General features: G+C 39.2%; 1 protein-coding gene across 3 annotated transcripts in view; it reads left to right on the top strand.

Moving 5' to 3' along the window:
• Nucleotides 1–13,978, top strand: part of LMNB1 (lamin B1) — a 50,304-nt gene extending 36,326 nt beyond the window's left edge. For all 3 annotated transcript variants that reach the window (XM_057736264.1, XM_057736273.1, XM_057736282.1), the window contains 4 exons: nucleotides 1,268–1,372; nucleotides 4,511–4,630; nucleotides 10,350–10,457; nucleotides 13,179–13,978. In XM_057736264.1, the coding sequence (XP_057592247.1) occupies nucleotides 1,268–1,372; nucleotides 4,511–4,630; nucleotides 10,350–10,457; nucleotides 13,179–13,220 (375 nt within the window). In that variant the 3' untranslated portion in view covers nucleotides 13,221–13,978. The remainder of the gene's footprint in view (nucleotides 1–1,267; nucleotides 1,373–4,510; nucleotides 4,631–10,349; nucleotides 10,458–13,178) is intronic.
• Nucleotides 13,979–17,047: the final 3,069 nt, after the last annotated feature.

The following is a 17,047-nucleotide window of genomic DNA, read 5'->3' as shown; positions in this document are numbered from 1 at the left end:
TTTGTAAAGATCACTCCTTTTCTCACCAAAGCTATTAAAACTGTCTTGCATGTGGATGAATAAGTACTTTGAATGAGCTTTAGCAGTTCTGATACAGAAGAGCATAGGCTCTAAGCCCTCTTAGTCATGACTTTAGAAAACTAAAGAACAGAGCAGCCTATGTTGCTCCATTGTAGTAGTTTGGCTGTTTTTCAAAAGGCATTGCCGCCCTTTGTGGAGCTATTCTGGAGCTGGCTCTCAGCCTCATTTATTCCTATCTTTTGAGTTAGAGTTGGATATAAATAAATTAGTGCAGCTAATTGCTTTAATACCCTGCATGGATCCTCAGGAGTCATACAGCTCTGGGCAGCCTGCGGGCTAGTGTAGATAGCCAGCGCTTGGGACTGGCTCATTATGTCATTGACCCTTTTTGAGCTGGTTATGCTTTAAGGTGAGAGTTAAATATGGGCAGAAGTGGTACAGATGCAGAAGAAAAAGGATATATTTTCTTCCTTCTCTTTCCATGCTTTACGTGTCTGTATTTTTTTTTAAGGCTTTTATTTATTTGTTTTTTATAAATTTATTTATTTGGCTATGTTGGGTCTTTTTTTGCTGTGCACGGGCTTTCTTTAGTTGTGGTGAGTGGGGGATACTCTTCGTTGTAGTGCGCGGGCTCCTCATTGCCGTGGCTTTTCTTGTTGCGGAGCACGGGCTCTAGGCGTGTGGGCTTCAGTAGTTGCAGCACATGGGCTCAGTAGTTGTGGCTCATGGTCTTTAAAGCGCAGGCTCAATAGTTGTGGCGCACAGGCTTAGTTGCTCCGCAGCATGTGGGATCTTCCTGGAGCAGGGATCGAACCTGTGTCCCCTGCATTGGCAGGCAGATTCTCAACCACTGCGCCACCTAGGAAGCCCTACGTGTCTATATTTTAAAAGCTTAAAGCAATCGAAAATTAGATGTTTATAAAGGTGGTTATTAAACTAGATCGTGTTGTAAATTTAAATTGTGCACCTGATCAAGCATCGAATATGACCATTTAACTTGGTTCACATCCCTTTTCTTCCAGGTTTGTCCTCTTTAATATTAAGCACCTTAATGATTAAAACTGCAGCAAAGTTTCTGATTTGCTTAATGATAAAACCGTTTTCTTTTTATAGTAGAAGAATATGAACCGTGGGAAGATAGTCCTAAAGTTGTCTTAGTTTAACTGCCTATGGATTGAGTTATTTGATTATTCCATGACTTTTTATATATTTGAAGTGACCTTGTTTTATTTTATTCTGTCAATAGGATCAACCAATGGGAGGCTGGGAGATGATCAGAAAAATTGGAGACACATCAGTCAGTTACAAATATACCTCAAGATATGTGCTGAAGGCAGGCCAGACTGTGACAGTAAGTTAATTTAGTCATCATCTAATTTAACTTCATTGTCTTACTCAACAGTTAAAGTAGTTAAAACCATTTTGGCTTAAAGAGAAGCATTTTAGAAATGGGCATTAAAACATTTTTGACATTATTAGGGAATTACAAGTGCTATTAAAGATTTAAAAATTTCCGCGTTATTGAGAGTAGTAATTGACTATTAAACGTGAAAAAATTGACCTTTGAATTATTTTTATTTTGTCTACTCCAGTAGCTATTAACAGTTGAACCCCCCTCCCCCTTGTCTCCCTGGGGGAGGGGAGTGGGAAACAGCTGCCTCTTGACTGATGGTGGTAGCCCAGTATAATTCAGGAGCTACTGCCTGGCGTGAAGAACTGTCAGGAGGTAATCTGTTAATGCTGGGGTATGCTTTAAAACCACAGTCTTTAGCCTTGGGTGAGCATCAGAGTCATCTGGATACTGTTTCGGCGTTCAGGCCCCAGCTCACTCTCAGTTACCATCTCTGAGGTTTGGGTAGGGACCAGTGTTTTGGACAAAAGTTACTAGGTGATAGGTACTGTTGTAAAGTATCGTTCTCTAAACATATTTTAGCAAGGGTGGTGTGGTTTTTCAAATGTCTAAGGTATGTAGATTTAGAGAGATGGGCTTTGTGTCATTCTGACGCTATTTTGAGTTCTAAATGGTTCTCTGTTGTTGTGTTCTGAAATTCCACGCCTGTAATAGTTACTAAATATCATTAACTCACTTGATTCCTTTGCTTTTACTCAGTAAGTGTTGGGGTGGCCAAAAAGTTCATTTGGGTTTTCTGTAGCATCTTACAGAAAAACTCGAACAAACTTTTTGGCCAACCCAATAGATTTAGCAAACAAAATATGTTAACTTTGATACAGATTTTAAAGAAGTTACTGTTTTCATCTCTAAAGAATGTTGGGGTGACTGTCTTTTATCAGTTCTTTTTTAAAAATATTAAACACATGTTTAAAATTTTATGATTGATAAAAACCTTACTTAGTGTTTAAGATCAAAACCTCAAACAGGTTAGAACTTCTCTTTTAAAAAGTATATTCATAGAACTTGCCACCACATTATGAAAATATCAGATGCTAATTTTGTAATAATTGGTAAAAATGGGAACAGATATCCTAACCACACTATCTTTTCTTCTCTTCAGTAATTATTATAGTGAGAGAAAATTGCTCAGTCCTATTATGTGTCTTATGGAAGCTGCATAATGTGGTAGAAAAAATCTGACACTTTAATTCAGAAGATTCAGATTTGAGTGTGCTCTTTATCTCTTTAAAGTAATATAAGACCGTTATGCCAATCATCTGCTTTTTCCACTGGATACAGTTCCTCAGTGACTAAATAGATATATATATTCTATAGGTCTAGTAGAGAACTCAATTTTCACATAAAAATATAATGCTTTTTTTTTTCCTTTGGTAGCTGGCATTAAATGTGTTGAGAAGCTCTTTGGAACATGATAAGTGATCTTTCTGTAAAATGGTACAAGACAAGGCAATAGCAGAAATCAGTTTAAAACTCTAGAACAGAAATAAGGGAACTACATATGTAATTTTAAGTTTCTAGTAGCCACATTAAAAACAAGTGAAAGAGAAAGATGTGAAATTAACATTAGAACTATGTTTTATTTAACTCAACATATCTAAAATATCACTTCAATATGTGATGAATATAAAAAATTACTAGATATTTTACTTTCTTTTTTTTTTTCTTTTAACTTAAGTCTTGACACTTAGAAATATCCTTACAGCACACCTCAGTTGGAACTAGCCATGTTTCAAGTGCTCACAAGCTACATATGGCTACCATATTGAGCAACACAGCTCTAGGACATATTAGTTTTAGGTTAAATTATCCAGTAAGGTTACTGACATGTTATGATTATTATCAACACTAAACCAACTATATGATTCCATATGGATTAGTGCAAAGTATCACTTGAGATTAACATTCCATATAACCTAAAAGTCAGCCTGGATCCAGTTCTTTTTTTTCAGTTTTATCCTAGTAAATGCTCCTTGCCCCTTTCCATTTATAATGCTAATGGAAGATCTGGAACCTTCAAGTGACCACCTTAAGAAGAAGGGGTCTCTCCTAATGAGTAATTGATAAGGTTTTCTCCCTGTTTAAAAAAAATACCTGCTTATACCATCTCCAGTCTTCATATTGCCATCATATGGCCCTTTATATTGCAAAACAATTTATGGAGTACAGAACTTTGCTATCTGTTTTCATATGGTTTCCTAGAAAGACCAGGACCGGTAGTAGTATCCCTGCAGTGAGGACATAGAGGTTTGTAGAGGTGTAGTGTTACATCCATGGTTCAAACCCAGGTTTTCTAGCTCAAGTTTTCTCTATTGTACCAATACTCTTCTGCCAGTAAATACATCAAAAAATGTTGCAGGATTTCCCTGCTAATGAAAAGGGAAATATTTCTCTTTGTTTTGCCTATTTCAGTAGCAGTCATATTTTCCATTGAATAATGGATGATTTGTCTCTTTCCTGAATCCTGTTTGGAATTCCATCTCAGACACTCTGGGGTATTATGATACTGTCTCTGGTTAGATACATACCACTTTCCATTAGAGTATTCTCAATAGGCTGTCTGTTGCAGAGGTTTTGAGAAAAGTTGGTCATTTCCTCAATTCCTGCTATAGGCAGCTGGAGAATACCTTTGGAGAGGGGCAGAAGGCTCTACACGGAAGGGTAGCTCATAAAACCCATGGAATAATAGAATGCTAACAGTGAGAGCTTCTTCATTAAATCAGCCATCTTCTCTATGTGGGTAATCATTTTCCTTCGCAACAGTCCCATGTATTATCAGTACTGTTTCTGTCCCATGGTAAGTAAGGTAGCTTGCTCAAGGTGAGCTGACGTGAATCTAGGCAACGTCATTTCAAAGTTCTGTGTGTCAACATTTTTATGTATCAAATGGGAAGCTGAGGCCTAGATGAGCTGTGTGGGATACACGGCTACTTAATGTAGCAAGTCTGAAGCTAGGTCATAGTTGTGGAGCTTTTAGAATCAGTCCTCTTACAAGGTGTTAAAGTCTCATCATTATGTTGTTATTGGCTCGTGGGAGAGCTGGGCTCTGTGTAGACTGATTTCCTTTCTTTTTTCCAGATCTGGGCTGCAAATGCCGGTGTCACGGCCAGTCCTCCCACTGACCTCATCTGGAAGAACCAGAACTCTTGGGGCACTGGCGAAGATGTGAAGGTTATATTGAAAAATTCTCAGGGAGAGGTATGGTCATTTTATCGGTACCGCCAGAGTGTTAATTTTTTTTTAAATTGAAGTATAGTTGATTTACAATGTTGTATTAATTACTGCTATATAGCAAAGTGATTCAGTTATACATATATGTACATTCTTCTTCTTTTCTTTTTTTTTTTTGCTGCATCGTGCAGTTTGTGGGATCTTAGTTCCCCAACCAGGGATCAAACCTGGGTCCCTGGCAGTGAGGGCTCGGAGTCCTAACCACTGGCCCGTGGGGAATTTCCCTGTACATTCTTTTTTTTTTTTTAATACTTTTTTTTTCCATTATGGTTTATCATAGGGTATTGAATATAGTTCTCTGTGCTATACAGTAGGACCTTGTTGTTCATCCATTCTAAAGCTTACATCTGCTAATCCCAACCTTCCACTCCATCCCTCCCCCAACCCCCACCCCCTTGGTAACCACCAGTCTGTTCTCTATGTCCACACCACAGCGTCAGTTTCACCTGAGAGTTCATCATGCAAGTGTGATTTCTTTTCAGAAATCAAATTTAAATGTGAAGTAACTGATTGCTTAAATCAGACCAAGGCTGCTGAGTCAATGAGAGTGACTCTGACTCCAGGTTTTGGGAATGAAATATGAGTATAGTGTAGTTCTTTCTTTTTTTTTTTTTAATAAATAAATTTATTTATTTATTTATTTATTTTGTTGGCTGTGTTGGGTCTTTTTTTGCTGTGCGCAGGCTTTCTTTAGTTGCGGTGAGTGGGGGCTACTCTTCGTTGTGGTGCGCGGGCTCCTCATTGCCGTGGCTTCTCTTGTTGTGGAGCACAGGCTCTAGGTGCGTGGGCTTCAGTAGTTGCAGCGCATGGGCTCAATAGCTGTGGTGCATGGGCTTAGTTGCTCCGTGGCATGTGGGATCCTCCTGGAGCAGGGATGGAACCCGGGTCCCCTGCATTGGCAGGTGGATTCTTAACCACTGCGCCACCTAGGAAGCCCCGAGTATAGTGTAGTTCTGATAGTTAGTGCAGGCTCCAGAGTCAGCCGGTGTCCAGTTTCTATCTTCACTGCCCAGTGACTTTGTGACTTTGGGTAGTTTCCTTCACCTCTCTTAGTTTTATCATTTTAAAATGGAGATAATAATAACAACGAGATAACTAATGTAAATAAGATCATACTATAATGAGAGTAATATAAATGAGACAATCCTTGGGAAGTGCTCAGAATAGTATCTGGCCTCTGGTAAATGCTTATGTTGTTAACCTTGTTACTAGCTTTCAGCATGCTTGTGAAGCTGAATTTAAAGATTATGGAATGTACATTTGCTTGATGTGTATGTTTTCAACATTTCAGTCCTAGAATTCTTGTCAAAGAACCTTACCTATCCCCACTGTCACATAAAGACACCCCCAAATTCCCTTATATACCACACATACCAAGAGATGAAAGTGTCTGCAAAGGAAGGCGTGCCTGCAGGTCAAAGTACAGCATCCTCTCAGGGGTTCCTTTTCTGCTCCCATAGTGCCAGGTACAGACCTTGTCTTGCTTGTCTTGTCCTCTCGCACTAGAGTAATAAGCATGTCAAGGGCAAGGACCTGTTCAGATTTTTCCTGGCACATAATAGGCACTTATTAAGAATTTACTGGATAAAGTTTTAGGAAAAATCAAACATGGACCTTTACTTAAGTGCAGAGAAATAAAGTAATTAACAGCATTCATTATGGGGGTGTTTGCATATGAGAGGTCTTAGGCCCAACCATCTTCTCATCCATCCCTCACTGTAAACATCTGCTAGTGTTTAGACTGCTCTTTGTAAGGAATTCACTGTCTTCTAAATGAAGAATGCCCTTGATCTCAGACTGAGGCTGAAAATGAAAGGGCATCTGATTTTTTTTTCACTGTAGACCTTAGTAGAGTTCACCTCCAAATACCTGTTAGATTCTTAGGGTGGGGGAGTGTTTAAAAATGCGTTCAGTAATTCACAGACTTCAAGGAACAACTTTTTCCTCGTGTTCTCTGTGTGGAGCCCTGCTTGCTTCTTGCCTTCAGCACTTTGGAATTCTTTCCAGCTGTCACTAGTGCTGCTGCCCAAGTGCTGAAATTACTGCAGCTCCTAGACCAGTAGTTCCCTTGACATCTGAAATTGACAGAGACGTGTCTCTTTCAAAACATTGTTATAAGTGGTGATTCGCCCAGATTGAAAAGCATAGTTATAAGGGACCATGGTAGATGAAATAGGCTTCTGTGAGCCATGGACTCTAGTCACCATTTTTTTCTGTGTGAAAATGTGTTCCAAGTGAGAAACGATCTCATAGGAGGATATTTGGAATGCAGCAGGTTTAAAAGCCCACAAAAGAGACCCAACAACAAGTGAACAAAGTAGATACCATGACATGGGATATGTCTGGAGGTAGTATTACCAGTGACGTTTCAATAAACCTGACTGAAGCTCGGGTTTCCCTTCATAATTCAAACCACTGAATACCAGATTATTTGGTTGGTTTATTTGCCTGTGCTTTTAACAAACTTCTACTGCCTTTTGCTTGCTGGGCTCTATTAAGTGATCTCTGTCAGAAATGAGAAAAGTATTATGAATACAATTCTTATTTCTGTGATCGTCAGTAAAGTACTTTTGGCATTTATTCATTTAATTCTGTAAGACCATGTTTATTGATAGGTCCCAGACCATATTTATAATAATTCATAATTACCACCATAAAGGCCACTTTTCTGTAAGATTGTAGGTAATAGGCTTAAGTCAGTTTAATTTTTTTTTGTATATTTTCTTGCTGAGACATTGTGGAGATATCAGGAAACCCAATTAAACTGGCTTTAAAATAATGGGAATATATGAGTTCACAAAACCAGCCATCCAGAGATAGTGGACTTGATCCATTGGCTCACCCAGTGTCCCCAAGGATCTTTCTGTTGTCTGTTTCCTGAGTGTCTCCCTCATGGATACAAGGTAGTTGCTGCTGGCTGCTCCTGAAGGTGTGTCACTCTAGGTTTACTTCTTGTGGGCAAGAGCATTGTGCCTAGAGTCAGGACCTTGTCTGGGCTTTGCTTTCGTCGTACCAGCCTGGGTCACATGCCTACCTCTGAGCCAGTTCCTGGAGTCAGGAGAACAGAGTTAGAACTTGAACCTTCTTCTTCCTCCATGGCTAGATCACACTCGAATCCTTTTTTTTTTCAAATATTTATTTATTTATTTGGTTGCACTGGGTCTTAGTTGCGGCAGGCGGGCTCCTTTTCGTTGCAGCTTGCAGGCTCCTTAGTTGTGGCTTGCCTGTTCCTCAGTTGTAGCACGTGGGCTCCTTAGTTGTGGCATGCAAACTCTTAGTTGTGGCGTGCAAACTCTTAGTTGTGGCATGCATGTGGGACCTATTTTCCTGACCAGGGATCGAACCTGGGCCCCCTGCATTGGGAGTGCATAATCTTAACCACTGCTCCACCAGGGAAGTCCCACACTTGACTTCCTCTTGACCCACATACCACATCTCCATGGGAGAGAAGGTACCCAGGTAAAAGTGGGGGCTCTTACTGAGAAATGATGGCGGGCGGACCCCAGCGATGGAAAAACAGCAGATGTCACCATGGAAAAATAAAAAAAATTTTAATGAGGGAAATGAAAAATAAAGTAGTCTACCTTCTAGAATTTAGGCATCACTGAAATTTTTATATTTGCAGATGGATGTATATAGAGATATCCTAGTTTAACAGTCAGCTCCTTCATCAACAAAAACTGCCTTGATTTGTAGTATTTGCTTGTTTCTGTGGTGTAAATACTCACACTGTTGTGATTTCAGGCTGCCCACATGTTGTGACTGAGCACAGAGTTGAAGAGGCAGCACATGAGCTGGCGCTAGCTGGCCCCACTGCGTTGCTGGGTAGATGCGTGTATCTTTACGTGCCCAGAGCTTAACCCAGGCAGACCCATGACACGTTGTTAGAGAGACCATTTATGTGTGCCTTTCAGGGCACTTAATAGGGTTGAGTGTCTTGCTGAGAGGAATTTTTTTGGTAAACAAATTTATCTTTTAGCACCTTGACTAATTATTTTCTGGGCCTAAACCTCCCAGCAACTTCGGTTCTAAATTTGTTTTATTATTTTTCTATTTAAATTTGTAGACATTTATTTAGCTCACTTATATTCCGTACAGGCTTTCTGCATAATTAGATTAATTGGTTTTTAAATGTTGTCAAATGGAAAGTGCTTAACAACAGGTTTACATTAAAGGCAGTTATGCTGAAGTAATTCATAACTAATGAAGCTGAGCAAGTTGCTGTTTCCTAAGCCTCTTATTTGAGGCTCATAGTCTGGTGTTTCATCACGAGCTCTGAGAGCTGAGTTTCCATACGGGAGGTGCACACTATCATCAGCTACTAGAAGCTGAAGTGTGAGAATTCTGTAACAGATTTTATTTGACTTTTCTTTCTTCATTTTAAGAGAGTTGAGGGAAGCTAGGTACTCTGAAAACTTTCTGAGAATCTTTTTTCTGTTTTGAATGCCACCATCCCCCAATGGATATCTTAGTTCAAAGAGTTGTAATTGCTCTAAGGATTCACATGCTTTTTTATTAGTACTAATTTGTTTAAAGCAAGCTGATGTTTGTGAAAAGACTATTTGTGTGTATAAACACATATTGATCTCACAGAATTGGAGTTTCTGGCTAATTGAGACTCAAAATGGTCCATCTTCCTTGGCTATGCAACAATAATCAAAATTCCCTACAAAATACTACTGTACTACCTTACTTCATTTATAAAATATATCTGTGGACATACTGTAAATTGAACTCTCATTTCTTTGACACTTTTCTTTGGTTTTCTTCCTCTGCCATTTTAGACTAAGCTGGTCTGTGTTAAATTTCAGATAAGCTTTTTCTTTTAATGACGTGATTTTAATGTCTTCGTCTGGAGTTATCTTTCTTGAGTGACCTTAGGACGTGGTAGAGAGTAAAATTAGATGCTCTGCAGCATTCTAGGACACACGCATTTACTTGATGCCAGATCATCAGGTTAGCCTTGTGCTTAAACAGAAACTGCTGCATTTCTGCAAGTCAGCATTCTCTACAGGAAAGTCATCTGTATTTGCGTGTTTCAGTAGAAAATGGAAATGGATACTTTCTGTTATGCCTCCAGTGAATGATAGGAGATCTGTTTCTTGTGCAGAGTACATTAGAACTTCACTAGTATGTTATTAGTAAATAACGTTCCTGTGTCTTGATTCAGTTTCATTCAAGAGGAACTAGTTGCTGAAGGAATGAAAGCTTGTCCTTTTCATCTCACTTACCAGGTGGTGCTCTTGCCACCACAGTCGCTGAGAGCACAGCAGTTGGCCTCTGACTTCATTTTATTCAGCATTTATTTAGCACCTTCTCTTTGCTAGGAGCCAAGATCTTTAAGCTTAATTCATGTTGAGTGTTGTAAAGAATTTAGTGTGCCAAACCATTTACAGAATTCTTAGTAACAGAATGGGATAAAAAGCAGTAGAAGCTTCTCAGCAGGTATTTCAAATTGGATACCAGTAGCTCACCTGCAGGGAATATTGAAGATCTAAGAACTGCTATTAATTATGTAAAAATTCCTGTTCAGTAGCTGAAGCTACTGATGAGCCACTTTAAAAAAAAAAAAAGTCCCTGATGTAGGAGTGCTGTTTCTTAAATTTACGCAAAGATGTCATCCTCCCACGATCTTTGTGATTTTTTAAGTATAGTGTTTTAACTTAAATCAAACTCTTGTGTGTAGGAGGTAGCTCAAAGAAGTACGGTCTTCAAAACAACCATACCTGAAGAGGAAGAGGAGGAGGAAGAAGCAGCTGAAGTGGCTGTCGAGGAAGAACTTTTCCACCAGCAGGTATTACTTTAATATATTTCTTTTAACTTTTGTTAACAGAATTACATGAAAACCAAAACCAATAGTGCAGCTTGGTTTTTTCCCCTATTACTTGATGGACTAAGTCAGTGATCTACCAAGTGGGGTTTGTTTTTCCTGAGGGGCTCTTCATGATATAGTACATTTGAAAGGTACAGGAAGAAAACGATAGCAGTTCTTTTTTTAAAATTATTTCTCATTATGTCTAATTTCAATTTTGTCTTTTGTTTTATAATGTATGTAATATGGTAGGACATGTATGCCACATAAATAAATATATGTGGATTGGAATGCATACTAAGGAGTTATTTATTGAAGAGTTCTTTGAGTTTAGATGACTAAATTGGAGCAGATATCTACATATAAACTTAAAAAAACAGTAACATTCAACTTCTGTGTGAAGCAAAATTCTTGCTGTCTTGTTTTTAGTCATTTAATTGCATGATAGATTTTAGCTGATGCTTGGACTTTTGAGAGCCCTTGAAATAAAGAAACTCCAAATTTGACTTTAATTAAATTAGAATTATTAATAAGTAATGAACCTTCAGTTTATATTCTCAAGCTGTTCAAATCCTATCATTAATCAAAATTCCTACCCTTATCCTTATAAGACTTCGTCACCATGTCTCCAGATTTATAAATCTGTTCATTTTGTTTAAGTAGCCCCAGTCCTACTCCAAATAAACATTCTCTTATGTGTTCAGCCTTCAGAGTTGAGAACCACTTGAGGTGGGTTATAGTAGAATGAATTCTTGGCATGGGTACATTTTGGAGGAATATGTAAGAACAGGTATCTTATACTTAGCTTTAACAAGAAACAGCCACAAGATGCATTTCCTACTCTTCTGGGAAGCATTATAATGACTGGAAGTAAAGTAGCAATATAAGAGATACCTCAACATGCCAGACTAGTGGTTCGGAGCATGAGTTGTAGCAGGTCAGATGCTGGAGAAGGCTCTTTAGGCCACCAGAATAGTTGAGAAGATCTCTGGAAATAGGCTCGTTCATCCAGTATTTTGAAGAATGGGCAATTAATTGAGTATTAGAAGGCAGTCAGTGCTGTCCTGTGGGTATTTGAATTATCTGTTGCTACATTAAGAGACCACTGTTAAACTCAGTGGCTTAAAACAATGATTTCTTAATTCCTGTGACTCTGTGGTTTGATTGGGCTCCACTGGGCCGTTCTTTTGTTCCACACAATGGAGAGTGAAGACAGTCATTGCAGTTGCATTCAGCTGGAAGCTTGGCTGGGGCTGGAGTGTTCTCCATGTCTGTTTCCATGTAGATTCTCATCATTTGGTGGTTTAGCCCAGCCTTATTTACAACATGACAGCTTGCTTCCAAGAGCGTGAAAACAGAAAGCACTAGATATCTTAATCAAAGTAAGTCATAGACCAGCTCCCATTCCAGGGGCGGTAAACAGTCTCCACCTGATTACTGGGAGGAGTGGTGACGCATCGGTCAGGAGCATCACAGGGTGTATGTCAGGACTTGAGCACCAAGTACATCTGTCCATCCAGTTGTGTTGTAGGATGTGCTTGAGAGAGAAATGAAGTGGGGAGGTTGCTGTTAAATTGACCTAGTCTGGAATGCCTAGGGAAGTAGCTTCTGCACACTTTGGAACAAAGGAGAAGTTGAGACACCATCAGAGGAATTACTCTAGAAGGGAGATTGCAGACATACTGGGGGACTATACAAATGGAGATTCATTACGGCATAGTGACTGAGCTTGAGGGTAGTAAGAAAAAAAATCAAAGATGTGCAGGGTTTTTAGCTTTGTGATCAGAAGAAATAATGGTATCCAGGTTCAAAAGAGGGAAGATGGAGGGACGGATCAGCTATTTTGATTTCACATTAGAGAATGAATCCAGTGGCCTTTCGAGCTGATTAGAAGTTTTTTTGGTTGACCTTCAAGAAACCAATTTCAGTTTAGTCAAGTGGTGTTTCACAGTCATGTTGTGAGATTTTAAGGAATTAGCGATAAAGAAGTGGATAGAAGGAGCCATTTTGACTTCACATTTGAGGATGAACCCAATGCAGATGCTTCGGGGTATGAAACCTGAGGATCCAGCCAGCCGTGTATTCCCTGATGTAGTTGTTCAGAATGCCACCCACTGATACGCTGTTTCCTAAGTTATAAAAGGATGTTATTGAACAGCAGTTTTCAACTTCAGCTGCATATTAGAATTTCTTAGGGAGCTTTAAAATTACATATAAATAGATATTCTTCCCCAGTTAAATGAGAAATACTCAATTAATTCATCTGTGGACCTAGATCAGAATTTTTTTTTAAGCTCCTCAGGATCTGAATGTGCAGCGAGAGTTGAGAATCACTGTTTTGAAATTTGTTAGAATATTCTAGGGAAAAAGTCCATAAGAGAGGATTAAAAAGGGTAAGTGAGGGGACTTCCCTGGTGGAGCAGTGGTTAAGACTCTGTGCTCCCAGTGCAGGGGGCCTGGGTTCAATCCCTGGTCCGGGAACTAGATCCCACACGCATGCCGCAAGCAAGAGTTCACATGCCAGAACTAAGACCCGACACAGCCAAATAAATACATAAATATTTTTTAGAAAAAGGATAAGTGAGAAGTAATAAAGGTCCATTTGAAGTTAGGTAATAATGAATTTGTAGTATCTCTGCCTTATTTTAAAACACTGTAATCCATTTTCTTAGCAGTAATTTTTCTTTCTGTTTTCCTCATTAGGGAGCCCCAAGAGGTTCCAATAGAAGCTGTGCAATTATGTAAACTTCTCAAGTCAACGGTCTTCCTCAGAATAAAGAAGTATGGTAATCCTTACCTACATGCAGTGCAGAGCCTTCTCAGAAGCACAGAATATTTTTATATTTCCTTTATGTGAATTTTTAAGCTGCGAATCTGATGGCCTTAATTTCCTTTTTTGACACTGAAAGTTTTGTAAAAGAAATCATACCCATACACTTTGTTGCAAGATGTGAATTATTGACACTGAACTTAACTGTACTGTTTGGAAGGGGTCCCTCAAATTTTTTGACATTTTTTTGTATGTGTGGTTTTTTTTTTTAAGTTCTTATGAGGAGGGGAGGGTAAATAAACCACTGTGTGTCTGGGTTTCATTTGAAGATTGCTCCGTCTAGATGAGCAATCTGCTCTTGATTATTCTCTGCTATGTATAACGGTGCTGTGAGGGAGGGGAAAAGCATTTTTTCAATATATCAAACTTTTGTACTGAATTTTTTTGTAATAAATCAAGGCTACAAAAATTTTTTTTAAATAGAAAAGAGAAATTTTGTAAGAAGGCAATATTAACCTAATCATCATGTAAGCACTCTGGATGAAGGATTCCACAAAACTTTGTTTTATGGTTACTTCTTCTCTTAGATTCTTAACTCACAAGGGGAATGGGGGGAGGGGATAAGGGGGGAGGGAAGGGTTTCTCCTAAAACGCATTAGTTGTGTTTTTTAAGATAGCGTAACTTGCTTAAATTTCTAATGTGACATTAACGAATAAAAAGCTGTTTTAATATGAATCTGCTGTCTTTTTTAACTTTAAGAACATTTGGAGGGGAGAAAGGTACTATTTCAATTTTACTTTTGATAAAAATAATTTGGCTTCTTGTTTGAAACTAGATTTTTCTTCAAGACTCTGACAATGGGGAAGATAAAACACACAAACTACTTTGGGGTCGCCTCCATTTTCAGTACTCTGTCCATAATAGCACTAATAAAAGCAATAATAATAGGTAACATTTTGGAGCCAGACATCATGCTCACCTCAAGTGCTTTACTTTTAGCTTATTAACAATAAGACCATTCAAAATCGCTTTTAAGAAAGCCATTTGGGAACATAGGGGCAGTGGGAGAAAATGGGGGAGACACGCCTTTTCAAGGAAGAAATGGAGATAATATTTCTAGAATCTAGTTGCATTGTCTTTTAAAATGCAGACGAGATTCTGAGTAAACGGAGTGTAGTGTGAGCCAGAGAAAATGCAGGACGGTGTGTGCTCTGCGGGTAGTTATGTGTGGTGCTAACTGGGGTGTCATTTGTTATGTGTTTGGGGAATTTTTCTCTTGTGATTGCTCTAGCTAAGTGAGTTAGTTCATCTTGTAGGAAGTAGAATATCCAAACCATCCCTAGAATGAAGCGATGATAACAATTCAGAAGCTAATCTAGAGTCAGTGTTTGCTTGTCTCTTAAAATATTCCTGTAGTAAGCTGCGCAAAGACCAGCAGCTTACACTTGAAAATAACTCACGACGTCCCAGAATTTCTGTGTTGTGCAGATTTACTGCATGTTCTGGTACCGTTGCAGACACAAGATAAATGCTGGGTTAGGAATTCTGTCTGGTGAAACAGATAAAATGATGACTTCCCCACACAGATTTATCTTCAGAATGAGAATGGTAGTGCCATGTATGGCCCAACTTGGTTGTGAAAAGTGTTGCCACAAGATGGGGGTCTTGTCATCAAAATTCATTCTAGGTACTTTATTGCTGCATCAATTAGGTGAGAGAAATCACTTTAGTTAGGCGTTAAGAAATTTTGACAGTTTTAATACAGAGGAATATTATATACTCTGGTGAAATTTAGAGTAAAGATCCAGGACTCAGTTAATACATAGTTGGGTGCCTCTGAACGTGTGGCAGGAGACTGTTGAGTCTATTTAAGCAGACAGACTTTATACTAAATGGTTTTCTGAACGTGAGCTGCACCTGCAGCTGTTCCCGCAGAGGGTCAGGGAGGCAGAGGCTGGAGGCTGCCTCTGTGTAGTGAAGGCATCTCCCCATTAGTAGGGCTGCATTTCTGCGTTAATGAACTGTTTCACAACACGCATGAAATGTCCCCCTTGATTTTGTCTTCAGTGGTCTAGTTTCACCGCTATGTCTAGATACAGATTTGTCTTCCTCTTGGTCAGCTCTCACCTCACGTTTTTTCACTAAGAAAATTCTGGATGTTCATATTTTGTTGAGTATTATCTCATCTCTGTTCACTGTTCTTCTCTTCTGGGATTAACATTGAACCCATCCTCCTTCATATGTTTTGGGTTTCTTTGTGTTGTATTCTGGGTAACTTAGTATTTATCTCACTAATTATGTTCTCAATCCTGTCTAATCTGTTAATCCCACTCGTAGTTTCTAGTTTCTTTAGCTATACTTTTCATTTCTGAAATTAGGATTGATTGTTTTTGGTATTTGCCTGTTCTTTTTTCAACTTTTTTTTTTTTTTTTAGTATAGTTCCCCTCTTCCTTTAAAAAGGTCATTTTAATTATACCTATTTTATAATCTCTAATCCATGTTCTTGAGTTCTTGGGGATGCTCATTTTTTTCCCTCAGCTGAGGAAAAATTAATGGTGGTTTGCTTCCTCTTGGGGTTTTTAGGATTATGAACTTATCTTCAGCAAGGGTTCTTTATTTCCTGAGTGGTCCCCATCACAGGGTTTTGCTGCAGAGTAATTTGGAGATTTCCTGTGCTATGTCACCGGTGATGAGGTGGTACAGTGGTTTGGACGTTTGTTGTTGTTTTCGCATCTTGTGGTAGTAAAGATCCACTAGGACACTTGTGCAGGGTGTTCTCTGGCTTTCGCAGGTGTCTTCTGCACGCGGTCCCCCAGCCCCAGGGGGGCCTCTCCCTTGCACCGACTTAAAGCCGTGTTTCCTGTCACTCTGAGGCTTCTCCTTCAGACTTCAACTTCTTTGTTCCCTTATAGCACCTGAGCATTTCTTGTTTTTTTTTAGGCTTGGCCCTGTGTTAAAACAGAAATTAGTTCTATTTTATCAGTTTTATAGTGGAAGGAATGGGTCATCTTGGTCAGTTCATTCCACCATCATACACACAAATAAATGCATGTTTATTTGCATATGTGTATATTTTTGAGAGATGGTTATGCTAAATCATGTGTCTTTGGGTTTCAGTTTCTTACCTGTCTCTCCTTTCACCAAATCTTAAATTACGGAGAAATTTATTTGAATGCCTCTTCCTCTCCTGGCCAAATCACATGTTTAAAACAGTGAGAAATTGAAAAAGACCCTTTAATCCACACTTCTGGATCACTGGCTTCTAAAAATGCAGATCTTTATAGTTCCACTGCATGAAATAGCAGCATGGATATGAATTTGGGGAGGTACCACCAGAGGAAAATGACTCCTGGGGTTCAAACGTTTGAGTCCCTGAAGCAAAGTTCTGGAATTTCTATGACATTTATCTGGCAAAACCCAGAATTCTGAAATTGACTCCTTCCCTTCCTACCAAAAACAGGCACTGAAAGAGGTGGTATTTAGGATTCGGTGTCTCTGCCATTTGTCTACCTTACTTAAAGGACATTCAGAACCAGGTTGATGGGAATGAGGGAAACCTTTAGACGTAATACGTGTAAAGCTCACAGAGGTCCTATTTCAGGTTGGAGAGGGAGCTTCACATTAACGTGTTGAATGTGAAGAGTAGTGAATTGGTGCGGACAGGACTGGAGTGGATGTGGCTTTGCTGTTTTGGAGGGTCAGAGTGCGGGCAGAGGACAATCACACGGGTCTCCCAGGAGCCCATGTGCCCTGCAGACACGCACCGGACAGTGGGGAATCACCTCACTCCCTACCTCCTA

Source organism: Hippopotamus amphibius, chromosome 1, assembly GCF_030028045.1.
Source record: "Hippopotamus amphibius kiboko isolate mHipAmp2 chromosome 1, mHipAmp2.hap2, whole genome shotgun sequence".
NCBI classification, from domain to species: Eukaryota; Metazoa; Chordata; class Mammalia; order Artiodactyla; family Hippopotamidae; genus Hippopotamus; species Hippopotamus amphibius.
Note: the sequence above shows the minus strand (reverse complement) of the source record. Positions and strands in the feature narration are given on the sequence as shown.